This window comes from Cololabis saira, chromosome 7 (assembly GCF_033807715.1).
Source record: "Cololabis saira isolate AMF1-May2022 chromosome 7, fColSai1.1, whole genome shotgun sequence".
Classification (NCBI taxonomy): domain Eukaryota; kingdom Metazoa; phylum Chordata; class Actinopteri; order Beloniformes; family Belonidae; genus Cololabis; species Cololabis saira.
In genome coordinates this window covers 29,169,639-29,196,966 of record NC_084593.1, presented here as the reverse complement: position 1 = coordinate 29,196,966, position 27,328 = coordinate 29,169,639, and the positions used below count along the sequence as shown (strand labels likewise).

General features: G+C 39.4%; 3 protein-coding genes across 3 annotated transcripts in view; 2 read left to right on the top strand and 1 right to left on the bottom strand.

Annotated features, from left to right (window-relative positions):
• Positions 1 to 3,458: 3,458 nt before the first annotated feature.
• On the top strand, positions 3,459 to 10,697 carry LOC133447052 (neuronal acetylcholine receptor subunit non-alpha-2-like). Its single transcript, XM_061725466.1, has 6 exons — positions 3,459 to 3,742; positions 4,785 to 4,936; positions 6,735 to 6,779; positions 7,190 to 7,299; positions 7,587 to 8,502; positions 8,601 to 10,697. Exons 1-6 carry the CDS (start codon positions 3,679 to 3,681, stop codon positions 8,766 to 8,768), a joined length of 1,455 nt encoding a protein of 484 aa, XP_061581450.1. The 5' UTR covers positions 3,459 to 3,678; the 3' UTR covers positions 8,769 to 10,697.
• Positions 10,698 to 11,294: 597 nt separating this feature from the next.
• LOC133447053 (uncharacterized protein C3orf85-like) lies at positions 11,295 to 12,606 on the bottom strand. Its single transcript, XM_061725467.1, has 4 exons — positions 12,453 to 12,606; positions 12,177 to 12,301; positions 11,852 to 11,937; positions 11,295 to 11,718 (listed from the first exon to the last, which is right to left on the bottom strand). The coding sequence occupies exons 1-4, from the start codon at positions 12,511 to 12,513 to the stop codon at positions 11,640 to 11,642; spliced, it is 351 nt and encodes a 116-aa protein (XP_061581451.1). The 5' UTR covers positions 12,514 to 12,606; the 3' UTR covers positions 11,295 to 11,639.
• An 8,955-nt stretch (positions 12,607 to 21,561) lies between these two features.
• Positions 21,562 to 27,328, top strand: part of chrna8 (cholinergic receptor, nicotinic, alpha 8) — a 53,079-nt gene continuing 47,312 nt past the window's right edge. Inside the window, exon 1 of the mRNA XM_061725465.1 lies at positions 21,562 to 21,679. Coding sequence (XP_061581449.1) covers positions 21,610 to 21,679 — 70 coding nt within the window. The 5' untranslated portion in view covers positions 21,562 to 21,609. The remainder of the gene's footprint in view (positions 21,680 to 27,328) is intronic.

Below are 27,328 nucleotides of genomic sequence, written 5' to 3'. Positions count from 1 at the left end.
TTTACAAAGTTATCAGGACGGAGAAATTAATGACTTTGCTGGTTCTTTTGCATCATTTGTGAGATTCATTTAATTTGCTGTTTCCCCATCTTTCCTCTATTACCATTTCCTGAAATAATTAAAAAAACAAACAGATTAGCATTAAGCCACCAGGCCTGGGGACAGTCTCCTCTTATCAATTAAATATTTCCACACAAGTGAAATCATGCAGACTGTAATTATGAACTCAACGTCTGAGAAGAAAAATACCACACACCCACCCCCCTTCCCCCAACACACCTACACACTCATAAACAAGAAATAACATTTAACACACATATGCAGACATAGTGTACTTCTCTGTCACACGTTGTCCCGCACTTTAACTATCACACATGCACACACACTCTCTGTGCAGCTGCCCACAGTCTTTTGGGAGGGAACCGGCAGGTTTCCAGCCGGGGAGAATATATGTTTCCGAATGATTAGAGGCGAGGCGAGCAGGACGATCTTGGAGGCAGCAGCTGCCCACCCCACGGCTCCAATTGGAGCAGAAAATCAGGATAATTTCATTGCGATAATCGGCCTCACGTTATCCCTGTCACTTCCACCCATGGAGACGGAGAAAGGAGGAGCGCTGGGAGAGGGAGCGCGTGAGAAATACCGCTTTTGTATAGAAAGAGAGAACAGGGATAGGGAGGAATAAAAATGCTAAATAGAGTAACATGTGCTTCACGGTTTTTTCGATGTAGTATACATGCACGTGGGTCTAAGTGGATTTTGGAGAGTGATTTAAACGTGTGAAGGCCCGCATTTACTGTATTTGATCTTTTTTCTCTTTTTCCAACCAAAATATAAAAACATTTCCACACTAATACATATATATATATATATATATATATATATATATATATATATATATATATATATATATATATATATATATATATATATATATATATAAAGCCAAACTTAACCTAACAATTAAACCATATTAAATCACACCCTCCTAGAAATCAGCTAGTGGATCAAAGCACAGATTTCACATTACACACTCCTTTATTAAATGTGCTTTTGCCTGCAGCTTTATTTTCAAACCCAGCCCTTCCATCGCACCATCAGTGTGTGTTTGTTTGGCATATAAATGAGTTTTCGTTGCTCTCGGTTCTGTTTTTCTCCTCACACACACAGCTAATTTCCTGCATTTCTGTCTATGTGTGTGAATCAGATCTGTTGAGTTTTCAGTGTTTTCTTGTTTGTTATGCAAAGACTATCTATAGTTTCAGAAGAATACTTGCAGACAGCTGGCATGGGCTGGCAGAACTTACAAAACAATGGTGATGGAGGACAGGAAATCCAAAATTGTCCAAAAAAAGAAACAAAAAGAGGCTCAGTCAATCAAAATGAGGGGATGGAAGACAAAACCAAACTGAAACAAAACAGGTACAAAACACATTTGGGGGGAATGACAAGATATTTCGATAAAAAAAGAAAAGTAGGCACTATAAAGGATAAGTCAAACTTCTAAAAAATAAATAAAACATCTCTAACAATTCCTGGTGGGTTGGAATTATCTCATAGGTTCATTGGGTGACCTGTGTTGGTCTTTTTTTTTAAATCCACATTGGCCAGAGAAGAATCAAAATCAGTCAAAGTTAAGATAAAATTGACACAAAATAAAACCACACATGTTCAGAACAAAATGATTGAACAAGCAAATAGTGTTGTGTCCTAAAGAACCAAATTCGGCTCTTTCTAAGGAGACTGATGGATACAGGTGTTTGCTGTAACAATAATCAGTTTAAATTCCCTGAAACACTGTTTCTTAATTCCAGTCCTCATTCCCCCCTGCCCTTATATGTGGCCTCGCATCAACACACCTGATTCTTATTAATGGTCCTTATAAGGTGGCTATCCAGGTCTGCACAAGTCTGTTGATGAAAAAGCTGTATCATGGTGCGCTGAAGCAAGATAGTATCTAAAACATGCAGGACAGGGGGAATGAGGACCAGAATTTAGAAACACCGTCCTGACAGCACAGCTCTGAGCATGCTCAGACCTGACAGAGTTCGTGTATCAGAACCATCAAGGCAGCTGGTCTTAGGAAGACCGGATGGAAGATGTTCGAGAGCAAGATGGCCAGATACCAACATCTCACAGCTGAAGCTGGTCATGGATGACCCAGGATGACCTGATCAGTCACTCTGTGCCCTCACGCTGCTGGGGATCAGGGCCCTGCAGAGCTGGAGAGACATCAAGAACATGACTGATACTTCTGAGTAAACATTGGGATGGCTGTGGATCAACAAAAATAATCCTTAGTGAAAAGAGCTACTTATAGTCTCGATTTAAAAAGTAATGAATATAAGACGCATGGCAAAACTGTTCATCCTACGTTATACTCCGTGTATTGCTGAAGAACCTGGGAATTTCAGTATTAGTCGATTGGTGGGTCCGCGGTGTCGTAGCCTTCATCTGCCCTGTATCTTTGTCACAACAGCATCACACACGGGGTATTTCTAGTCCGCAGACCCTCTGTCTGTCTCTCCTGCTTCAAAGCTACGCAGATGCTGTCATAATTCAGATATTATTGTAGATTCTCATTCATCCCCCCTCACATCACGCCACAGTTTTCTGTGTCCTCAGGAGCATGTCTCACTATGATGTCACCAAAGCAAAGCCCTTTATCTGTAACGTCTATTAGAGTTGACTATGGAAAGGCTGTGACATTCAGCACTGAAAAAATACACAGAAAAAATCATATTAAAACTTCAAAATAAATGAAAAGATTGTGTACGATGGAAGACATTGCACAATGTTGTGAAATAAACAACAAAGTGTTGGATTACGGTGTCCTCTGACTGCTTCTGTTCTCTACACAGACAAAATCATACAACTGTAGAAAAACGATCTTCTTCAGTATGAATTCATGTCTGATGCATAAAACATCTGGGACTGAATATGTAGGCTATGCTGTTTGAGACTCCCCAACTCTGTTGAGTGTAAGAAACTATCTGCCATGTCAATGGGTAATAGTACTGACAGGATTTGCCACAAATGTTTACATATGCGAATGATACTGTTTAGTGTGTGTGTTTTTATAGCAGTTACAATATCCCTCAAAACATTTTATGAATCATTATCATTGAACGTCAACTTGATGTTCTTGTTATTGGGTTCTCAGAGCAGGAACCTCACAATTAAACTGTGTGGGCTATGAAAGAGGGAAAATAGCAGCCACAGTGGCACATTTTCATCCTTTCCAGTCAGAATGATGAACCTGTGCTGATTGTAGCCTGACAAAACCTGGACCTGAGCACAGAACAATGATGCTCTGTGGTTCAGAGCGCCTTTAAAACGCCACATCTCCGCCCCACCCGGGCATCCCTCATCTCTCTCCTCCTCCTCCTCCTCCTCCTCCTCCTCCTCCTCCTCCTCCTCCTCCTCCTCCTCCTCCTCCGCTTCCCGTTAAACCTCAACCGGAATCATAATAAACGGACAGCGGCCGTATGCACCATCGCATCGGGCCTTTGGTCGATGGAAAACGGCAAAAGCGCGGAGATTCCCCGCACAGAGGCGAGCAGCAGCGCGGATGGGAGCTGCAGCATCGCTCGGATGGGTGTGTGATCCTCTTCCTCCGAGCAGCAGCTGGGAACAAAGGTCTGCCAGCATCCTCACCCGGACCGGGACAACAACATCATGAAGTTGGCAGTGCTTCTCCTCTTCTTGTCCGTGTCTCCGCAGTCCTTTGCTGCCATCGCCGGTGAGAAACTGTCTCTCTGTTGTATTAACGAACGTTTCTTACCATTTTATAACCAATGCATACCCGAACTGATGTTTATTTCTATTGGAAGAAGCCGGAGAAAAAGTCGACAACCACATCATGCTGATAACATCCTCCATGCAACTCTGTAAAACAAATGCAAATATCCTTCATGTCAAAAAAGCAATCTAGACTTTCTGAGGCTAATATTAAAACTGACTGCAAGAGGGTGCTGCTCAACTTTAACTCCACTTATACAAAAAACGTTTTTATTTTTTAGTTAGTTTACTTATTAATTTATAGCTGGGGTTAATATTACGATATAAGTGTATCTGGAACCATTTATAATGTAGGATGAGCTTTTTCACCAGGCTTTGCTCACTCTTGCATCATGCAGATTAATTTTATTTGAAGAACTTAGCAGCACCATGATTCAGCCTCTGCTCCATTAAAACTGATTGATCATCAGTCAATTAAAAATTTAGGAGTCAGATATCAGTGTCAAACTCCCAGCTGTCCTTGAAAGTCCAGGCAGAGTGCATACACTTCAAAGGCTAAGTGGTGCATGCTTTTAGCTGGTAGATACAGAATATTAATGTGCCCATGATTTAAGTCAGGTGAAGCCACCTGGAAGTGAAACCAGCTACAGGTTCTGTGTATTATTAACTGGTAGTATAGCATATATACTGTATTTTACCCTGCTTTTACCACATTTTATTTTACTCAGTAAACTTCTGCAGGTGTTAACATTTTGCGGCTATAATTATAAGCCACTACTTATCAAACTTAGTGATACAGATGAGGCTTACCACATAATTCATTTGGATTAAATGAAAAATGTACCTGTGGCAGTACTAACGTTAGTACTATTGATTTTAGACAAAATAGGCAACAGTACATGAAACAAGGACTCATCTTGAATAGTAACTGAGACAATTAATTATTTTTAATGGTTATTATGCAAATCAGTGTTTCTACTGAAATGACAGCCGTGAGCTGATGAGGGACAGTTATTGACCAGGAATCTTCCTTTTTCATTTAGCTCCAAAAGAGTTTGTGTCTTTGGCGGAGATGGAGGCCACTTTGCTCAGGAACCTTTTCCAAGGCTACCAGCGCTGGGTGAGGCCCATTCAGCGTAACAACGACACCATTCAAGTTCGCTTTGGACTCAAGATCTCGCAGCTGGTTGATGTGGTGAGATGACACTTTCAAGGACAAAAATTGCCCTTTTTCCCCATACAATTATTATAAATAGTTTTGACTTATTTACTGTTATGAACTATTAATAATGCAACCTGAGCAAATGTGTTTTCTGAGAACTGATTGTTACACTTATGAGTTTTTTTCCAGCACAGCCTCAAAAAGGAAATGTTTGAATTAAGCAGTTTTAGTTTTTCACATGCACAGAGTTGCACTGACACTGCACATTCCTTTAGCAAAATTAAAGAAAAGACTAGGTATATTTGGCCAATATTCCTTAAAATACAAAACAGAGGCCAATAGTTCATATTGACGAAAGATACTGGACTCAGCCAAATGCATACCCTCCACTTAGCCCCAAACTACAATGGCCATGCTGCACGTTAAATACACACTGTGGAGGCAGTGTTTAGTCATTCTTTTCTGTGCTGCTGTGGTAACATGACATCAATGGATATACATTCCTTATGCAGGTTATAACAATGTAACAGAACTTATTTTAACAAGATTGTTATGTCAGATAAATCACCCCAAAGAAAAACCAGTCAGTGGATGTGGGAGTGAGAACAGTTACCATTGAAGGGAATTAGTTTCGCATTTACAGATTTAAAAATGCAGTGTTTATTCTCATGGGATTTGTTCACAACAATAGATATTTAGACTAATTCCCATCTTACTTTTCAAAACCTGAAGCTTTTTATGAATCAGCTAATCACAAAAAAAAGGTTTTTGAACAGAGAACTACAGTTCATGATGCTGAAAGCAAATACACATGGCGGAGGTGTGTTACAAAGCTTTCACTGATAGTGATCTGGATTTGTAACACTCTTGTCACATGTACAAAGGCACACTTTCTTTCTGAAGTGTTTTATCAGAGGCTGCTGAGCAGTTCAGGCATTCAAGAGGAGAAAAAAGTGAATATGAACGTATACAGCAATCATTTTTGGCTGAAATATTCATCCCACCTTGATAAGATTTCTTTTTAAGTTCGTCCTACCATTTCCAGAGCCCAGCCCCGCTCCTCCACCCATGTTGGCAGCTTAAGAAAATAAATATGAGGCTTTTTGGAGTTTGGAAAAGTGAAAATAGCACGAGAGCTAACTGTAAACAGAAAGGCTTAGCTATGCTTTGTGTGTCCCTTGAGTCTCCCTGGGCTGCTTCATGGCTCTGTATTAGATTATGGCTCACCTCTGCTCTGTGTGATCAACAAACCATCCAACTCACTCTGACAGCTGAGGCCTGGCCTGGCTGCACCGTCTTCACTGTTGCCACATTTATCTTTCTACAGTCTTTTCTCTGTCTTCTCTCTGCAACTCAGACCTGTCCTCGGTCATGTGGAAATAGGCTTGGGTTACTTGCTCTTCATCTCTCTGTTCCTGTCTTCTTCTATTTACCACTTGATATATTCACATTGCTTCAGCGTGGTCCATAGCTCACATGATTCTTTGTCGTGTTTGCTAAGATAGGGACACAGATGACTAAATGAGATTCTGTCTGATTTCATGGTCAAATCAACCAGGCGTCTTGTGTTGTTTGATGATCAAATGAAATATCATGATGGGCTACCAACCAGGCTGGGAAGCTGGAAAATTGCCTTTGCTGTAAATGATCAGTATCTCATACTACAGTCTCCAACAGTTTGCTCACATAATCTATCTACAATTTTTTTTGTAATCATCCATTATGTCCTTGAGGCACATTGAATAATATATATTTATTTTTCTGAAAGATTTTATTTTTGAAAGGTTTGTTGATGATAGTTGATATTTTTGCCTGTTTTCTGTTGTTTCAGGATGAGAAAAACCAACTAATGACAACTAATGTTTGGTTGCGTCAGGTAAGAAATCAGCCAAAGCTTCATGGTTAAAAGAAAAATGATCAGTAAATCAGTGAATAAATAAAAATATAAACTGACAAAAACAGTCAACAAGTGTGAGGGATAAAGGTATGTAAAATAAGATAAATACAATTTAATCCGTGCACTAGAAATCAAGCATATTAAAACCACCACAAATACTTCTGAAAATATAAAATACTTTTACTTTTTTTTCCCGGCTAATAAGTTTTGGCTGAAAGCAATAGATATTTTTAAATATATTATTTACAGTATTTGCTGCAATATATTGGTGTATGACCTTGATATTTAATCAGCTCTGATACCTTTAAATGTGACTACATCTCAATGTTGTTTCGAGTTGTATATCAGCCAACACTTACATTTCTTTTTTTTCACATTTTCTTGTCCAGGAGTGGATTGATTACAAGCTGAGATGGAATCCAGAAAAATATGGTGGAATCACCAACATCAGAGTTCCCTCAGAAAACCTCTGGCTTCCAGACATAGTCCTTTATGAGAAGTAAGTCCACACTGAGTGAAATGCAAACTGTCTAAAATATTCATTTTAAATCTTTTTAGTTTTGAAGATGAAACCGGTTTGATACTTTAATATAACCCATTAAAGGAAGGTGTCATGTTCTACTCTCATATAGTTTATTCATTTTCAATTCTTATTTGACGATTTTACTAATTCCTATTGTGAAAATATAAAATAGACACAAATTTTAAATACACACGCTGTTGGTGTTATTTTAACCCAGATGAGAAGAACTGATATTTCCTGACCAGGACTCTTTATTTCTGCAGTGCTGATGGGAGGTTTGAGGGCTCGCTGATGACCAAAGCTATTGTGAAGTTCAATGGTGCCATCACCTGGACGCCTCCTGCCAGTTACAAGTCTGCTTGCACCATGGACGTCACCTTCTTCCCCTTCGACCGGCAGAACTGCTCCATGAAGTTTGGCTCCTGGACCTATGATGGAAACATGGTGGACCTGGTTCTGATGGACATCCAGGTTGATCGTAAAGACTTCTTTGATAACGGGGAGTGGGAGATACTCAGTGCCACTGGCTCCAGGGGAAACAGGAAGGATGGCTTGTATTTTTACCCATTCATCACTTACTCCTTCATTTTGAAGCGGTTGCCGCTGTTCTACACGCTCTTCCTGATCATCCCGTGCTTGGGTTTGTCCTTCCTGACTGTCCTGGTGTTTTACCTCCCCTCAGATGAAGGAGAGAAGCTGTCACTCTCCACCTCTGTCCTTGTGTCACTCACTGTGTTCCTTTTGGTCATCGAAGAAATCATTCCCTCCTCCTCTAAGGTGATCCCGCTCATTGGAGAATATCTCCTCTTCATCATGATCTTCGTCACCCTTTCCATCATCGTCACTGTCTTTGTCATTAATGTGCACCACCGCTCCTCGGCCACCTACCACCCAATGTCGCCGTGGGTTCGCAACCTTTTCCTCCAGAAACTGCCAAGATTGCTGTGCATGAGAGGACACACGGACCGGTATCACTACCCAGAGCTGGCCCCTGAGAGCCCTGAGCTGAAAACTCGCTCTGGGGGCCGGAAAGGAGGCCAGAGGACGAGCAGCGGAGTCCACGGAGTGTCAACACCTGAGGGGAAGGATGAAGAGGTGTGGGCCACCATGTTGGAGAAAGCCATCTCCTCAGTGCGTTATATCAGCAGACATATCCGGAAAGAGCACTTTATCCGGGAGGTGTGTGTTGCACTGATCCAGAGACATTACTGGTAATAATTAAAATATGGTACAAGATCTACATTTACATTGTGTTTTATGATTTCTGCTTTCTATAGGTGGTCCAAGACTGGAAGTTTGTGGCCCAGGTGTTAGACAGGATCTTCCTCTGGGCGTTCCTCTCCGTCTCAATACTAGGCACTGTCCTTATCTTCACTCCTGCTCTGCAGAATTTCCTAAAAGTCCCTCCACCAGCTGCGAGTGAGGAGCCACCTCTACACCAGTAACAATAACCAGAGTCCATAAAACATCCTACCACTGATCAAGAAGAAGCCACTATGGCTTTTATCTGAGTATTTTGACTCTTTGACTCATTCTTTTGATCCACCATGTTGTGTGTTACAGTCAATTAAGTAAGTATATGTATGTTTCATGTACATAGCATGGCATTTCAAATTATTATGATGGCATAACATGTTTGTTTGTAGGTATATAAGACGATCTGGGTTAACGTTAGGTCAAGACATTTACATAGAAAAAGTTTTTCAAAACAAACATGCTGATCGTATATAAATAAAAGCGTTACATTTACATACATTACATACATTACATATATTATGTACAGTAAAACAGAGAATATAGGTGTTAAAAACCCAATCGGATTTAATATAAATGCACAAAAACCTTCATGACTGACTCGATTCACACACTCTCAGCTCTGCATTATTGTTCATGTTTAATTCAGTGCTTGGTGTTTTCTTTCAATGTGCCATTTTTCAGCTGCTGTAAAGCAAACGTGCACACTGTGGCTCAGTGGAAAAAACCCATCTAAGACTGCCAGTGTCAAACAACTGTTTCAACTGTCTCTTCCTTTTATAGACAGTCATCCTGTCACTATTTACTCTGTTAACTGTCACTTGCCTAAAGCACAAAATACCTCTGCTGTAACTACATTGTACTGTACTGTAAAAAAAAACACAACTTATTTAGTCTCTCAACATGCCAACAACATTAAAACTACCTTACATATTTCTTAGAGGAAACTCCATTTTCATAAAGTACATGTCTGCAAAACTCTTGAAGTCATTAAATGTGATATATATATATGTGGGGGCATATATTAATGACTATGGAGCTGAAACATGTGCTATTGTGTCCGATTCGCTTTTGTCCTTCTGTTGAACACGTTTCATTGTCATTGTCTCATTCTGCTTAATTGCTTAACTGTTTTTTTTTTTTGTCACACCAGACAGATGATTAAGCAACATATAACATGTACTAAATTAATGGAAATTTTAAAGACTCATCAAAGGTACAGCATTATAATTAGTAAAAAGTACTTCATAGTCATAATAAAGTTGGTTTAAATACGCAAGGCTTTCATTTTTCTTTTCAAACACCATTTTAACTGCCATTTTCATTCAGTGACAATTAGTTCATCTTCATATTTAAAGCACAACATTTGAGGCATTCGCACTGATATTACAGCAATAAAGATGAAAGGAAAAGAAAGTTTGAAGTGGTGTATTACAATAAATACATATATATATACAGCTAGTAGCACCACCCAGTGGAAAACCCAGAAAAATACATAATATAAAAACATCTTTTTAAACTTTTTAACCACAAAAAGCTTTAAATACATGATTGAGACTGAAAATTGAGATGCAAAATAGATGATCCTCTTCAATATATATAGGAATATTAACAAAGACTTATTACAATGTTAGACATTTGTATTGTGTTGTACTTTTAGGCTTGGGGCCATTGGGCCCCTGAAGTCCCCCTGTCCTGTCACTCATCTGACCTTTATCTAGCCAAAACAGTTAGTGGCAGGTGTTTGCCATATAGAAATGTTCACTGCCAATATAGCTTACCAAAGAAATAAGAACGTCTTCAATGCTGCAAGAGGACTTGATAAAAGGCTGAATTTGAGTCATCCAGCCTGTTAGTGCCAGTCAGTGTTTTGTGGAGTTTCTTAGTCTGGTAAGTCACAAATCTCCATGTTAGTTGTCATCAATGTGTAAAGATCTGCTGTCAGTGAGTTCAAGACTGACAAACATTACCACTGCTGGATGTAAGTTAATAGGAACTTGTGTTTAGGCTGCACTGTTGCTAATAAATCTCTTACTAATCCAGGTGCTCCTGTGTTTGGCTGTGTGTGATTGAAAGTACTTGGTCCATCCACATTAAAATCAAATGTAAATTGTGTACTGTATAAGCTTTGTCTTTTGTTAAAATTACACAAATGTTTGAACATGGTGTGAAATTAAATATACATCTCAGCAAAAAACAAGGGAATTGTGTGTAAGGATATTGGACTCTATGACAAATGTGGCCCTGTAACGGACCTTAACTTTAAAAAGAATCATAGATCCACCATTGGTGTAGAATCCAAGGCGCAGGGGATTGAGAGGCAGAAATAATAATAGCTATAATAAGTCCTTTTATTTTTAGCAAAAGCTGAAAAGAAAAGGCAGCGCCAAAGCCGAATAATTAAAGAACCAACAGCACAAGGAAACAGGCCAGGGACACAAGAAGCTCCGTACTGTAGGTACATAACATACAAACTGGCGGGGAAGAGAGGAGGACAAAACTACACGAACAAACAGATGAGATGAGGACACACAGGTGGAGACAATGAAAAAAACAGACCAACAAAGGAAGGGACACACCAGGGAAAAATATTTTCAAAATAAAACAGAGAATCGGAAGACTCCTGAAGCAAACAAGAGTAACCCAAAACTAGAGAACAAGAGTAGTAAGCCCTCAACATCCCAAGACTACGACAACAAGGTAATGAAAATGCTTTTCCTTTTATTTTGGTTGCTTTTATTCTTTTATTAACTGTTAATTGCAAATCATACATCTTACTGTCATATTTTCTCCATATATATACTGAAAAACGGCACATTTCATCTGCTGCTTAAGCTTTGGTTTAAATAAGATAATTTTATGTGAAAATATATTTACAAATTAAACAGTCCAGAATTTAAATGCATAATAAAGAGTGCGAAAGAGTGCTTTAATAAGGAATATGAGCATTTGTGTGACCACTAGTTTTATATCAGTCACTTGTCTTTTTTGTGTATTTCTTTCTATGTATTACTTATGTCCACATTGTGAAGTCATATCATGTGAGTCGTCCTCTCTGTCTTCTACCTGTGTTGACCCGTCTGGCTGTCCAGGTGTGCTTGTGCATTATGCAGCATCTCCATATAGAGCCTGGCGTTTTCACTACAAGGCAATCACAAAAATGCTGATATGCAATTAAAGTATATAGTGAAGTATAATGGTATAAGAACATTAACAGTGAAGTATAGATGAAATTGCACAGAACGTCACAGTAAACATGGGTTATTTCACTCACTCAGCCACAGAGCGGTCAAACATCAGGTTCCCCATGTCCACGTAGTACTGAATATTTGCCCGAAGGCTTGACCAATACTCATTGGCCTGAAGGAGAAAGACATTATGTTGATTAAATGCTTACATCTTGGTTGAAAAAGCCATGTTTCATTGACATCCGCCCCTGTCCTATGTCACCTTCAACCTGCTCAGGGTTGCAGGGGATCTAGTGCTCATTACAGCCATCAAAGGACGAGAGGTGGAGTCCAGACCAGACATGCTCAAAAACCTGCTCCGTGAAATTATGAGGCTTATTGTTCATATGAACAGGAACGGTGTATGGTTACCTGTTCCTGAACGGTGTAACCCCACATGTTCTGAGAGTGGTTAGGATCCCAGTACCCCGCCTGTCTCTTCTGCCTGATGAATCGCTTAGCTGCTTCTTCCTTCATGAAAGGGGCAGCAAAAACCCCTGAAAAAAAATATTGCTGAATTTGACACCTAACACAACATAAAGTTTTACAATAATCCAAATTCAAACATGCCTAAAGTAGAGGTGAGAGCATGCTCTCTGAGTATTTAAAATGTGCTACTGTGCAAGCTAAAAAAAAAAAAAAACTTACCGCTCAAAACGGCCAACAGGATCACAAACTTCATGTCTGTCAAATGATACAAACAGTACATAAATTACAAATATAATATGCAACGCATATACGATCAGTAAAGATTTATTTAAGGCTCCACAACCCAGCAGAGAGTGATCTTTAGCTGCAGTGTGAGCAGTGAGCTGCTGGCTGGTTGAATGTCTCCAGAGCTCAGAATCTCTCGACCAAACGTGAAAGTGAACAAAAGTTTCTTTCACAGATTTTTACCTTGAACTAGAGTCATGAATGGAGTCAAGCATCAGGCAGGCGGCTCACTCAAAGTAACCACTTAGATGCTGCCAGGGCTCCAGCAGAAACACAAACACGCTCACACAAATGGACTCTGTGGCATTTCTTCCTGTTGGAGAAACTGCTGATTTGAGCAAAATTCAATTAAAGTAATCTCCACTCAGCTTTTTCAAAACTAGGTCCTAAAACTAAGATTTTTTAAGAAAAGATAAAATCAGACTCATATGAAAATTAATAAGCATTACTGCAAAAATGTGCTAACAAATACAGTTTGTTTTTCCTTGTTTGTTTTGTTCAAATTAATTCTATTTTAATTTTGTCTGCTGTGTATTCTAAAAAGGTGCGATTGGTGTTTTAAATGCATTTTCATGACAGGTTTCTTCCCATTGGAACTTTTAAGAAAACACACTTTATTACTTTCTCTCACGATACGTAGTGCGTTCACACTGACGGAAACCTCAATCCAGCATTTTATTGTCAATATACAGTGACAATTTTATATATTATAGATTAATTTGGTGTACATCAGCTTTGTGTCCACTGGGTGGAGTCCTAGTTTAAGCTAAATGCACAAGCTTTCACTGTCTCTGCATCAGCCATTAAACAATCTGTGATACTCTCACAAACAGGCAATCTATAATCATCAACCAGTCTACAGAGAACTCATGTAAAACCCACACAAGCACGAGGAGAACATGCAACTCCTGCTGGCTGGGAGTCAAACCAGGAGGCTTGCTGTTAGGTAACAATGCCTTGCTGTCCAAAACTGTTACAAAATGTTCTCCCATGTTTCCAAAACCAATCTGGGTTGTCGTTTCACACCCCAGTAATAATGTCACAGTGCTCAAAAATGTAGCCATGACATGGTTGACAAACCTCCTCACCGTCTCTATTTACACTGGACCTCCACTGGTGCCTCTGTGGCAAAGATGATAAAAGCATTTTCATCCTTTGCTGGTGTGAAGGGGATGCAGGTCTTGGTTTATCTTGTTCACCAGTGCCACACCGACAACAAGCCCCATGTCATTTCCACCACGGTGAGAAGGTCTAGAGCTGCTTTTAGATGAGCTGAGCCCAGGTGGCTTCCTAAGGTCTCTGCTGGCACCCATGCCAGACATGATGGTTTCTATCACCCACACCACAATGGAGAGAGAAGTTAGTGTTAAAACAGTATTATAAGGATCTTTGGATAGCAACAGTGTGCTTTAAAGGCTGACACAGTCGTGCTTCTACTGGTAATATTAAAATATTGGAAACAGTGTGGCAACATCTCTGTTAAATGATATACTGCTTTAGAGCTACTACTTCAAGTGTTGTTTAGTGTGATTATTTCTGGCCCAATTGATACAGTAGTTTATATGTTAATTACAGTTCATAACTTTAAAATAAATCCCTTTCTGATTATTTCCATTTTGTGAAACACATTTTACTTCATAAAAGATTCACTTTGGTCCTTCCATGCTTTCAATGCCCTGCCAGTGTTTGCTGGATTTATATGGTTTTAAACTGCGTCGCTGGTCAAATTTGTCATTTTCCAGTGGTCACCTTGAGCATGCATGATTGTAAATTAATTTTTAATTTTTTCAGCTAGTCTTAAACATCACTTCAGTGACAGAAAAAATGTATTTCTGGCTTCCAGTGTGAGCGGCTGAATTTAAATCCGTGTATGCTGCACAGAGACATCTTCTAGCTCTTTATTTAATGGCCATTCTGCTGTAAGCTCCAAATCATTAGCAATGACAGCTCATACGTGCTTAAAGTATTGTTTTTTTTTATTCATCTCTGTCATTGCCAGTAGAGAGGGAAATACAGAGGAGCAGCAGACGAGCTTACTGCAGAACTCCACGGATTACAGTTTTTAAATAGAAGGTATGATTTCCACTAAAATTAACATGGTATGGGTTAAACTGAATGTTTAAGCTTTAACACCCTACCAGGCTGAATCTTGTAACATCCAGCAGACTTTCTTTGTCACTTACCGTTGTGTTTCCGTGTTTGACTCCACAGATCCGCTGGAGGAAGTTACTTGTTTCTCTCACCACCTCTGACACACTCCTTTGAGGATTTTTTTAATAGACTGAACTTGAAATTGGGTTGAGATAACTTATGAAGATAAGTTGTTTCAACTTCTTCAGAGTAGTTTCCAACTTTAATACGTTTTCTCAACTGAATCTCACGAAGACATCTGAATAGTAATATTAAGTTCGACAAACTAAACGTTACACTTTGACTTATGTGATTTAGGCCTACACAGCAGATGACCTGGTTGGGGTTACTCAAAAATATGATACAGCTGGTTGTTTTGCTTGTTCTTTTGTGCTCTCTCTCCCTCTCACACTTCCAATTTTCCAACTGCTTGATAATTAATTCAAATACAGGTGACCTGTAACCCCCCCACACACACACACACACTTACCCTCCACCCTCACCCCCTCCACATATGCTTGTTTGATGTTGTTAAATGGTTGAGTATGATGCTTTTTTTCTGTGCTGAGGTGTTTTTTGCACATTGTGAAGATGTATTTTTTCCCTTCCTCTTCCCCAGTGTCGTCCTCTCTCAGCTAATGATAAGGGCGGCTGCAGCCTCAGCAACTGTCTACCTGTGTCCTATGTTGTCATCTGTTGTGTCTCCTTTTTTGTTCTCTTGGCCGGGCTGTACTGGAACAAATTTCGTTGTGTCGGGACGCTGACTCAATGACAATAAGATTAATCTGAATATTTTATTTTGTATAGAGTAATTTCCCTCTGGGGATAATTCAAGGATATTTTTTCAGTTTAGATTAAAGAGCGATTAAGTGCATGCCTTTTGATGACATTGTGGCTAAAACAGGGATCATTACCTTTTGACCACACACAGGAAAATTGAAGCATAAGACAGCAACGTTGTCAATCAAGTAATTTTGCTTTCAACTACTGTTATACAGTATAATAATACTTCAAATTTATGCTTAAGTTTAAATTATTTTTTAAATATAGCAAAACAGTGTCGTCCAGTGTCAGATAAGCGCTGCTTGGAGTAGTTTGGAGTAAACTGAAAAATGGAAATAGACTACTGAAAAATACATTAAAAAAAAGGTTTCCAGGGACTGGGAAGCGAAGGCATGTTTGACAATGAGCTGTGGTATTTTGAGCAAAGCATGCCATATATATGTCTTCCAGACCTCACACGAAATGGTGTCAGCTTCTAAAACAAGGGCAGGACATGTCTCCTTTAAACCTTGCCTTTCCTTCAAAGGCTGAGACTTCAAGATAAGATAAAAGTCCCAAGAGTCCAGTCCAGTCTGGGTTCTTCTAGTTAAGGCATACCCTTTAAGTCTCCCCTTCTTTAAAGTATGTGTCAGCCTTCATGTGAATCTTTCCATGTGATGTAATATTTACACTGTTGCACAAATACTGAAGCAGCCACATGAAAATGACTGTATATAAAGTGAAGTGGATAAAAGTTAATGCAGACAGACAATAGCCAGAAGTTCAACAGAACAAAAACCTTAAATAATTAAAGTGTCTTATGAACCTAAGAACTTCTAAGTATGAGTATATGGGGTATATTCATTTGGTACATAATTGTACAAGCTGTTCTTTGAAGATTTAAATTTTTTATTCATCCACCTACACAAATGCAAAACGTCAGACCTTTTTGTTGTTTTATGTTTCGGAAGGTCTGACTCCATGTCTCCCTCACCACTAATGGCGCTGCTGTGCTGACCTTTTGCACTCGAAACTGCAAAGTGTGTGAGATGTTTCATCTTTTGTTGATATCCCTTAACGAACAGAGTGAGACAACATGTTTCACACTTCTTCACATAGAACAGATCTTTTAGGGTACCTGGAAAAGAACAACAACAAACATATTTGGAGAACAGAAAGCCACAGCTTGATTGTTTCCTGGCACATGTGCATGTTTCATACACACAGAAGTGCTGATTCACAAATGCAAGCACGCACACACCTTTATGTTTCTTTCACGCATCAAAGGCAGTGATTCAAACCAGAACTAAAACTCATCTGACCTCATTCTATAAAACACCTGAACACATGCACCCTGCTGAGATGAGCGAATACTCCAAATATTTTATTTATGCTCTGAGAAGGCAGCCATCACATCTTTAACTATATAAGATACAAGCTGGAGATGTCAAGCTTGTCATTTTTCAGAGGAGCGTAAACTGTGAAGGGTACATCTGCCACTATTATCATCATCTTCAGCTTTTTCTTGCAGTGTGCTGTTCACATACATCAGAGTAACATACCGAGCTCTGATTCTGTTGTCACTAATTATGTCTGCAAGATTTGTTTTATGCTGTAAAAAACCAAAGGAGTGTGGAGGAAAAAAGGAAGACAGAGATGAAGGAGATAAAGGGAAGGGGCCAGCGTATTTCCACAACATTAAGTGCATTAACAGAACACTTCTCATTTATAAAATATTGAGAATGAGCTGCTCTCCTTGGACTTCACACCTATTTATGTACGTACCATTTCCTCTTTTAAAAGAAAATTAAAACAAACATACAGTACAAGCCCAATTCAGAGAGACTTTCAACTTCAATCTTATTAATGAAGAATTCAAAATCTGGAGAATAATTTTTCTTTTATCATTTGAGTTTGGTTTTGATTAAATAAAACAATATTTCAACATTTTTCTGCACGGATTCGTTACAAAACTCCATCTGCGGAAGAGTTCTGCTGCGCACTCATGAGCAGACAAGGTTATCGTACCTGGTTAAACACCAGAAAAATGTTCTAGTCACAGGAATTAAGCTTAAGGGAAGGACACCGATACTGGCTTTAAACCAAAAAACCTTTTCTGCTGCAACCTCATCAGCTGGCCAACTCTAAGACGGGCCAAATCCCTAATTTCTTTTTTTCATAATAGCTCCATTCTCAAATGTAACTTTTTTTCCTCTTTTTTCTGAATATTATTTCAGCAGTTCGTGACCAGACTCAGTGATAGGAGAGAGATGTTTATTATTTTGGCTGTTTGTGTATTTTTGCAGTTGTAGTGTGACACCAAACATTTGTTCATAATAATCTCTCCAGGGGAGATCGTGCACAGAGGAGGCAACAAACACAATCAGGCTGGATGAACAGGGAAAAACTTTAAAAAAAAATTCTATTTATTCATGGACTCTGCATAAAACTATACACAAAGTTTGATTACGTGCAAACTCTTAAGTACACCACATGTAGGAGTTAGAAAAAAAAAATCACATCATCACATTTAAAAATCCATCATAAATTTGATGCAGCATGAAACAATGCCTGTTATTTTTGTGAAAAAAAGAAAGTGTTCACACTTTTAAATTCTTGTAGATTGGAGCCTCTTCTAAGTTTGACTTTCATTTGTTCATGTTTATGTTCATGTTCTGGATCTCTGGAAAGCGTCTAGAGACAACATCTGTTGTATTAGACGCTATATAAATAACATTGAATTGAATTGAATTGAATTTGGTTATCTTTTATGTTATCTTGTTATGAATGCCATGGTCAATAACATGTATCCTTCAAGCCGTTACAGCTACCGATGATTTGGTAGAAAAACAGTATTGATGATCAACTGAATCTTGAGGAGCAGCAAGGAAGGGGACTGGCTCTTTGCCAACAGATTTAAGAGAAACAAATGTAACTTTTTGAGGAAGATTTTCATATTTATCCATCTACAATGCATAGTATCATTTAACACTTTAAAGAGTTTCAGCATGCAAAGGGCAAGAACCCAACTCTGTGCTGGACATATTTGATCTCCAACTCCTCAGACCGCACTACATCAATATCCATCATTTGTCAATAGCTAATGAAACACACTGGCAAGTGATTACTTTGGGAAACCTTTGTCAAGCTCTAAAATACAGAGCTGTATGTGCCCCAGACACAAGACACAGAAAATACCATTCAGGCTGTTATCAGCAACAAGTCCAAACAACATGGTCTGTGATTGTTTGTGTGCATCAGAGCCTTTTGAAAATGGCATTTACACCTCTGCACAAAAGCACTTTAAATCACAATTTTCAACAACACAATGTAAAACAACACTCTACTTACCTACCAAGGGGTTAGCAGAGGAAGAATAGGGTTTGGGTCCTGGACTGACCTGTGTGCAGTTCTCACCTTCCACTGATAAACACCATCAGAAGAATTTTGAAGTAAAAATGCAAGAACATCTCCCTGTACTGGATGAGGGGGACTCCGTAATTGCATAAATAAAAGGGACAAAATAATAATTGTATTGTATTGTAATAATAATGATAATAATTTCAATGATAACATTACGAAGTGATAAAAGCCTTACTTTCCCAGCTTTCTTTTGAATGTGTTGCAGCCTTAAAACAAAACTAATTGACTTTTTTAAGCTTATGAGAAAAAAAAGTTAAATATTTTGTGTTTCTACTGTCTGCAAAGACACAGAAGAAAAAAAATTTTTTTTTGCACATTTTTAGCTTTGTATGAGTATATATAATAAGACCTGAACATTTTACTATTACCTCACTGGGCTATGTAACTCAGTAGGGTGGGCAGCTCCTTCAGCACCGTGGACAGCTCCTGTGAAAGAGCCACAGTAAATGTACACAATATGGTACAATAAAAAGTGCATGAATACATCTTTTCGAGAATGAATACCACTGACTAAGGACTACTTTCTTAGATAATACACTCTTTTCCATTGGGTGTAGAGAAAAATGGAGCCAGGTGGTGAGAGCATTTGGAGAAATACGCAGTGTTCCCCTTCATTACCTCTTGGTTCATATTTTTGACTGAAATTATTTATGGCCTGGAATAAATAGGTCACTCGATTATGAGCCAGCTTGGCACAAAAAGAAGACAAAAACGACAAAAATGTAGCTGGTGAACCTCTTTGTAACACTTGGAAATGGAAATTGCAATGTGACACATGGCACAATCATAAAAGATTGTCAACAGCTGTGAGAGAAGGAAGGTTGACTGGTTGTCTGTACCTGCTTTATAACCCAGAGATGCTATTCCTGTCTGTGCACAGAGACAGGAGTGACATGTATGAGGACTACCTTTGCTGTGTTTGGCTTTGTCTTTAATTTAAACCTGCAGTAACCATTCTTATTTGACCCCAACAAGTCTTTCACATTTTAAGTAGTAATTACATCCCTTGAAATAACATCTGCATACCAAAATCTGAACACACTTCTTCAAGTGGCTAGTGGTTATAGCCCAAACTGATTGTAATGAGCAACACAGAGCAGCTTGATGAAGCCAAACAATGCCAGCTCATCTTTATTAAATATCTAACAGAATATCAAGAATATCTCACCTCACCTCTCACCTCTCAACCAGAACTGCTCAAATTAATGTAATCCTGTGATTATTACATATTTAGACCAGTCTTTGGCCCATCTGCAGGCATGACAAGACAATGTGAAACAAAATCTTCCAAACCGAGTGAGTTATGGACAATTTCCTGCAAGCCCCACTAAGTGCAAGGATTTTTGGGTTACGGTGACTATGTTCTTGGAGCAATCTTGTATCTAGCACAACTGTCACACAATATACTTCTAATTACTCTTAAAGCTTGTTTACCAAAATATTGGAGCAAAATCCTGGGGTACATGCTTGTACAGTCCCCCGTACAGGTTTAGTGTATTTGTACTCTAAAGTCAGAGTTCCTTGCCCAAAATTTCAACTGGAACCTATACCAAACATCAAAATCAAACGTGACTGCTGGTTGCATTGTGTTTTGTCTCTTTCTTCTCACACGAAGGCAGACGTACACATAGCAGTATTCACTTTTAATCATTAGATGTGTTCTTATGCTGCTTATTTTTGATAACAAGAGTTGCTGCTTACAGTATTAGTACTGCTAACAATGGTTATCAGCAACTGGGACATCACTGAGGGTGTGATGTCTTTCTGAGTTCAGACAAAGCGCTACGTCATCTATGGCCTTGCTAGTCAACAAAGTCAAAGAGGACATTTAAGATTATTCGTCATTGTCCTCTTGGGTGGTGAGAAAAAATTGAGTCATTTCTGAATTTTTAGTTAAATTCAGAAATGACATTGATGTCACATGCACTCTCTGCTTCACACACTCAGAGACTGTTTTCCATCTTTTTTGGACTTGTGAACCCCCCAGAGGCTTATGGTGGAGTATTTGTCGATTTATTATGGTTAATATGATACTTTTGTAATATGAATATGAGTTTTAGTTGGCCTCACTAAGTATGAGAAAGGTTTGGAAAGTAAAGGTTTTTTTTTCAATCATAATATTTTAAAGGGAAATGTGTGAGTTGTATCATAATATATATCATATATAGATATACACATACATACAGACATACATACATATTACTACTACACACGTCAGCCCATAAAACTGTGAAAAGTAGATATCACATTGTTCACCGAAAACCATTTCTTTAATCATGGAACATGAGATTAAAAAATTAAAAATGTATTTTTTTATTATTTTTTTTGGCATATAGGCTACAAGTCGTTATATAATATATACATAATATAATGGGGCTTTATTTTTGTGTCATGCAAATGTTTAATCCCATATCTTAATTTTGTCTAATTTAGAAACCTCCAGGGTCTGTTATAAAAATCTGTGTCATTCATTTAACCGCGCATCGTGACGGACTCCTGTACCTGAAAGCGCCAGTCTGTCCTCACTTCTGTCAGGTTTATTCCCCCCACACACTGCCCTCTCCTCGCTTTAGGCTGATTTATGGTTCCGCGTTACACCAACGCAGAACCTACGGCGTAGGGTACGCGGCGACGCGCATCGTACAGCGTAGGCCCTGCGTCGATTTAACGCGGAACCATAAATCCGGCTTTTCTCGTTCATCCCCCTTCTGGCTGCAGCAGAGTCCGCGTGTCTCCGACGCTCAGAGACTCCGACACTTCACCGAGCAGCGCCACAATGCGGTGCCACAAGTTTTGGGGACCATGTTCGATTGGATTTTACGTTTTGATTGTCATCCTTTTTAAAGGTAGGTTTTGAAGGGAAATGCCATCGATTATTCAGGAGGTTTAACAAAACTCTGCCAGAAATATAGATTCCTCTTGCTTGCATTTTCCGATAGAAGGACTGTGGGCTTTGACGAGAGGGTTTCTCTGTGACTGGAAAAGTTCTCCCTCAGAAACTATTCAAGTCATAATACATAATATTCCCTGCATGAATGTGATTGATTCGTTAGTCAGCACATTCTTTAATGACCTCAGCATACCAAGACCGTGTCTCCAAGATTCATTTAAAAAATTCAGTTTGTTCACGTACACTCGTCCATAAAAAGCGTCATTCAACAATTTTTTAAAACAATATCCACATATTTGAATGAAAATGATATGAGTGTGCAAACTTTACTGTTTGTTTATTGGTGTGCAGGGAGACGTGCTTGCATGCCCCTATCATTTTGTCCTAAGCCCCATCATCATCTGTGACATCTGGGTTGGTTATTAAAGTTGTTTTTTTTAAACACAGATACTTTGCTGAAGCAAAGCTTTCAATGCTCCTACTTATTAATGGATTTGCATGCAAGCACAAACTCAAACCTGTCCCCTTCTACCCCCCTTAACTCACCTTGCTGAACAACTCAATGCTCTTTCTGTAGAGGAAACGATGGATGGGGGGGAGAAGTGTCAGTGACTGATACAAAAACTAATAGGAGTAATGCAGATGAACTGACAGGTGACCTCTACTGTCCCGAGTGTCCTTTCATGGTGGGACATCCTTGGTGATCGTTTCTACTGTCAGAAACACTGGAAAAGCTAGGGAAAGCCTTATCATAATTTTAAATATAATATTTTCTCTTTTTTTCATTCTCAATTATTAATAAGGATTGAACAGCAAGATAAATGTGTGGTATGCTTGTTTTTTTTTCTTTCATGGGGATTAAACTACCAGCTAGCTGCTTGTAAGCTGTGTGCACATTCATTCACTGTACCACTGATAAGCAGCTTTAGTCTTTCAAGGGAAACACAAGACAATAGGCAAAACAGGAGATAGAGGACACGGTGGCTTCCTTGAAGCTCAAATATGATTTTCTAAGAATTTGTGCTCACCACTGTAACATGCATTGGATAAACACATGACAGGGTTACTTTGATTTAGAAATCCCCTCACATCTGCACCTGGGCTTTTGACTGAAATTTTGAATTTGATCACAATAATAAGAATTATTAATCCGGAATTTAGAGAAGAAATATTTTGTTTTTTATTCTTCTTTTTTCACATACATTTACATAATTCTCTGGTCAAAGTAGGGAAATTGTACAAGTCTCCTTTTCAACCATGTCTTATGGCCATATAGCAGCTGGTTTGAGGCAGTAAAAAGAGTCACACACTTGCATCCCTATCCCACTCTCTTCTGCAGGATGCATGTTTCTGTTCTGTGATCTGGCTTGCACTGGCCAACTCCAAATACAGCAAATGAAGCACGACCCAAAATTGAAGATGGGGAGGTTGGATAATTCTTCTCTGATCTGGGTACCCCGCAGATCTGAGCTATTCACAAACTCAACTCAACTGCCCTTGAAAGAATATATATATAGTTATGTATATATATATATATATGTGTGTGTGTGAAATGTAAACCAGTGAGGAGTATGAAGTTGCCTGTTTATTCTTGTTTTGCAGATTTTTCCAGTGTTTTCTTCACTCTTGTATTTTCTGTGGTCTGCAGTACTACCTATACCATTTCTCATAAACTTATTTTAATACTGACCTTTGTCAGTATTTCAGTAAAGGTATGAATTTAAAATCTGAGGGTGAAGTAGAAGTTGAAAAGTGTTTCATATTTGGATGCCTGAAACTAACAAATGAGATGGCTATAAAACGCTGGTATCCTGATAAACTTTGGGGCTTCATTTGAGCTGTTTTAGTAGGTCATATTCAACATGGTTGAGATACCATAGTCATTCTCTAAGAGTAGCTCCAAAGCACAGTCCGAACTCCTGGATTAGGATTAAACATTTAGTGATCTTAGGACCATAGATAATACATCTCAGCGATATGAATCCCTGCATCCAAAACTCCATTAACTCACAACACCCTGCGCTCTGATCCCTGCTCACCACTGACCACAGTCACACCATGCTGGATGTAATCTGAAAATGGGTGAGTCCATTTCTCATCAGTGGACTTAAACATCTCACAAAACATTTGTATTCCGAGGAGCATACACTGTTGCACAGAGAAACTCTTCTTGAAAGCAACAGAAATCATAGTGGTTTAAATCTCTGTCAGGTTGTTGCCGCTGTTCCCTTTATTTTATCGCTCAGTTTTCCTTCTTTTGACCTCCATCCAGTATACACTTTTTATATTCATCATTACTGATTTTATTACTTCTTCTTGTCACAGACATAATGTCCTTATCAAGTTATGTTGACTTTTTTACTGTCTGCAAGTCCTGCAGCCATAACTTTTATTCCCAAAAGGTGATTTTGTGAAGGCAGTGCAGTGTTACATGAATACAGAAAATTATCGACCATATTATAAACACTGCTAAATGAATAGTTATTTTAAAATTTACAGTATGCACACTGAACAAAAATCTGTATCAAACTGATACCCTGGAAGTTCAAACGTTGAATTAATTAACTATGTCTGTAATTAGCGGCCAGTGCAACACAAAATGTCCAATATTCCAAGTTCAAATTATCTTTTACGATTTCATATTCTTCACTTATTTGCCCTCCCTATCAAATTATCTTTTTAATCCCCACTTAAGTTCAGTGTTAGGTCCTCATCTTGTATGCCTCCAATTCAGCTCAGCTCAAATCGCAGAATTTTCCAACTTTCTATCTCCATCTGTATTTTGTATGTTAGGTAATATGCTAACCACATGTGTTCGGACTTGAACATCTGGATGCTTCACCGCTGACCTCCCTTGAGAGACTCGTTTCATTTCCAAATGACTGACATTGATTTAATGAGGTGGTAGACTGTTCCCAAGGTAGATGTGACCTTAATTCAAACCCCTGCTCACTGAAATACATCCACAATAACGGGGAAACCAGGAAAAAAAAATCCTTACTTGTCTCCTAGCCTCTGGAGGACATTTGTGTCCTGCAATCATGACTGCTGGATAGTTTTTTGTTCTTTTATACAACTCCACACATACAGTATATTAGCCTTGCCAGTCGTACCCATTCACTTTGCAAAAATTCTCTCTCATTAAAAGGGTCTGGTACCCCTTCCATTCACAGCTATTTCCACTGCTACAAAACGTACCAACACAATCCCAATGGGATGGAGCTTTATGTGACGACTCATGCAAAAGCTTTAAGAACCACTTTTCAAAGCAATCGAGGAAGTTTTTGGTACCAGAAGAACAATCCTAATTCTAAGTATTGTAGAGTAAAAGAATTAGAGTGGGCTGGCTAGACTACACATACGGTATATGCATATAAGATATCGGCTCACATTTCATCTCTGCGTTGAAATTCCTTTTGACATTTGTCACTGTCAATGCTGTCACTGTCTTTGAGGTGTACCATAATGTGAAGCAGGGATAGTTACAGTTTTATCTTTTCCCTGTTTCTCTATTTGAGCAAGTCTTGAGGAAAATGTTTGTTTGTCTGGCTGTTAAAAGAATTATGGAAACCCTACTGAAACCAATTTTATGATTATTTGCGGGGAGGTGCAGCTTTGGGAAAGGGAGAACCCATTAATCTTGGGTACATTTTTGGCAAACCTTTACTCAAATGAAGCATCTTTAAATGTAATGAGATGTTTTTGAAGAGATCGGACAAAAAAACCTGCCAACAGCCAAGAGGTGGCCCGGTTGATTTAAATGGGACATTTTTTGAAGCGAGTGTGAGCTAGTGATGGACGACACAACACAGAACTTATCTGCAGCTGTGAAGTTCTTGTCGGCAAAGACAAAAAGCCTGAAAAATGTCAAGAAAAAGGCCGTCAATCTAGGATGAGAAATGGAAATAAAGCCCTAGTTGTTGTACCGTAAAGTCACAACAGAGTCTCTCTGTCCTTGCTCATCTCTGCAGTTTCTGGAACAATATCCAAAAGACATTGTTCCAGATTGTCAGGGTTTTGAAGTAGCAGGCGACACAAGCACAGAGTAACTAAATTAGGATTTAATCCAGAAATCACAGTGCGTAAAGATGCACCCAGAGACACAGTAAAAAGGTGGAGGCTGTCGATCATAAGACATGTGGACCAAACGATACCACACGATGAGCTGGGGAATGTGCAGGGTATAAGTAGGGATGAGACCGGGTGAAACGGATGAAGGTGATGAGGGCTCAGGTGCAGTCCATGATGTGTAGAAATGTTAAGTTTCCCCATGACTTCAGCGCCCACACCCTGGGTGGGGTTGGCGAAAGGGCCTTTCTGTGTGGAGTTTGATGATGACTTCGATTTATATAGCGCCCTTCAAGGTACCCAGAGCGCTTTACAGAGATCATTATTCATTGATACACATCCTCACTGGTGGTGGTAAACTACGTTTTGTAGCCACAGCTACCTGCCAGTTACCTGCCATTGTTTATATAATAATTGCTCGGGGGTTTATGTTTATGTTTATGTTTATGTTCATGTTCTGGATCTCTGGAAAGCGTCTAGAGACAACATTTGTTGTATTAGACGCTATATAAATACAATTGAATTGAATTGAATTGAATTGAACAGCTGCCCTGGGGCAGACTGGCAGAAGCGTGGCTGCCATATCGCGCCAAACGGCCCCTCCGACCACCGACCACCACCAACATTCACACACATTCACACGGGGCAAGGTCGGTAAGGTGTCTTGCCCAAGGACACTACGACAGCAAACTGGGACAGAGCGGGATTCGAGACGCCGACCTTTCGATCATTGGACGACCCGCTCTTCCACCTGAGCTACTGCCGCCCCAGTTTGCATGTTCTCCCCATGTTCCCTTGGGTAGCTAATGGGAGCTACCCTCACAAAAACCTGCACACATGCACACAGTCCTGGGCACTATGTCCGGCCGGAGAAACCCCACCCTCACCCCACCCTAAGAAGGAGACCTGAGCTCAGTGCAGGGCCTCCCAGGGTTGGTAGAGGGGAGCAATGCCCAGGGGCCTCATTTATAAAAGAGTGCGTAGGATTCATACTAAAAGTGCACGTAAACCCAAAAGCCGAAAATGGCGGGCGCAAAAGAAATCTGGATTTTTAAAACCACGTGCACGCACACTTGCACGCAGTGTTCGCTTTATAAATCACAGTCCAGCTGGAAGGTTGCGCAGGTGAATTCGCCTCATATCCCGCCCTCTAAACGCCCATTTCATACCATAAATGGGCAATGCAAAGTAGTATTTGCATATGAATGAGCCTGCTGAGCATGCGCAGCGGCTTCCTGCAGCCTGTTTGGCGTCAGAATGAATGAGACGTGTCGAGCCACCGTGCCACTAAATTTCACGGCGACTGAGATCGAGATGTTGTGGATGAGGTGGAGGACAGGAAAACGACATTATTTGGTGGTCACAGTAAAAGTAGAAAAAGTATATAAATAGTATAAAATAAAGCGAGTGAGTGGCAGCACGCCGTTGCTGTGCTAAACGCTGTGAGTGCCACGGCGCAATTTCCACTGGGGACAGGGGGGACATGTCCCCCCCACTTTTCAAAATCATGTTTTTGTCCCCCCCACTTTTTACAGTT

Bases quoted from the DNA above. Each gene is read 5' to 3' on its own strand.
- LOC133447052 (XM_061725466.1), top strand. From the start codon at position 3,679: ATGAAGTTGGCAGTGCTTCTCCTCTTCTTGTCCGTGTCTCCGCAGTCC. The intron at 3,743-4,784 runs GTGAGAAACTGT...TTTTTCATTTAG, and splicing joins GTCCTTTGCTGCCATCGCCG to CTCCAAAAGAGTTTGTGTCT. The intron at 6,780-7,189 runs GTAAGAAATCAG...TTTCTTGTCCAG, and splicing joins CTAATGTTTGGTTGCGTCAG to GAGTGGATTGATTACAAGCT.
- LOC133447053 (XM_061725467.1), bottom strand. From the start codon at position 12,513: ATGTACTGTTTGTATCATTTGACAGACATGAAGTTTGTGATCCTGTTG. The intron at 11,938-12,176 runs GTAACCATACAC...TTTCTCCTTCAG, and splicing joins GTTACACCGTTCAGGAACAG to GCCAATGAGTATTGGTCAAG. The intron at 11,719-11,851 runs GTGAGTGAAATA...ATTGCCTTGTAG, and splicing joins TTTGACCGCTCTGTGGCTGA to TGAAAACGCCAGGCTCTATA.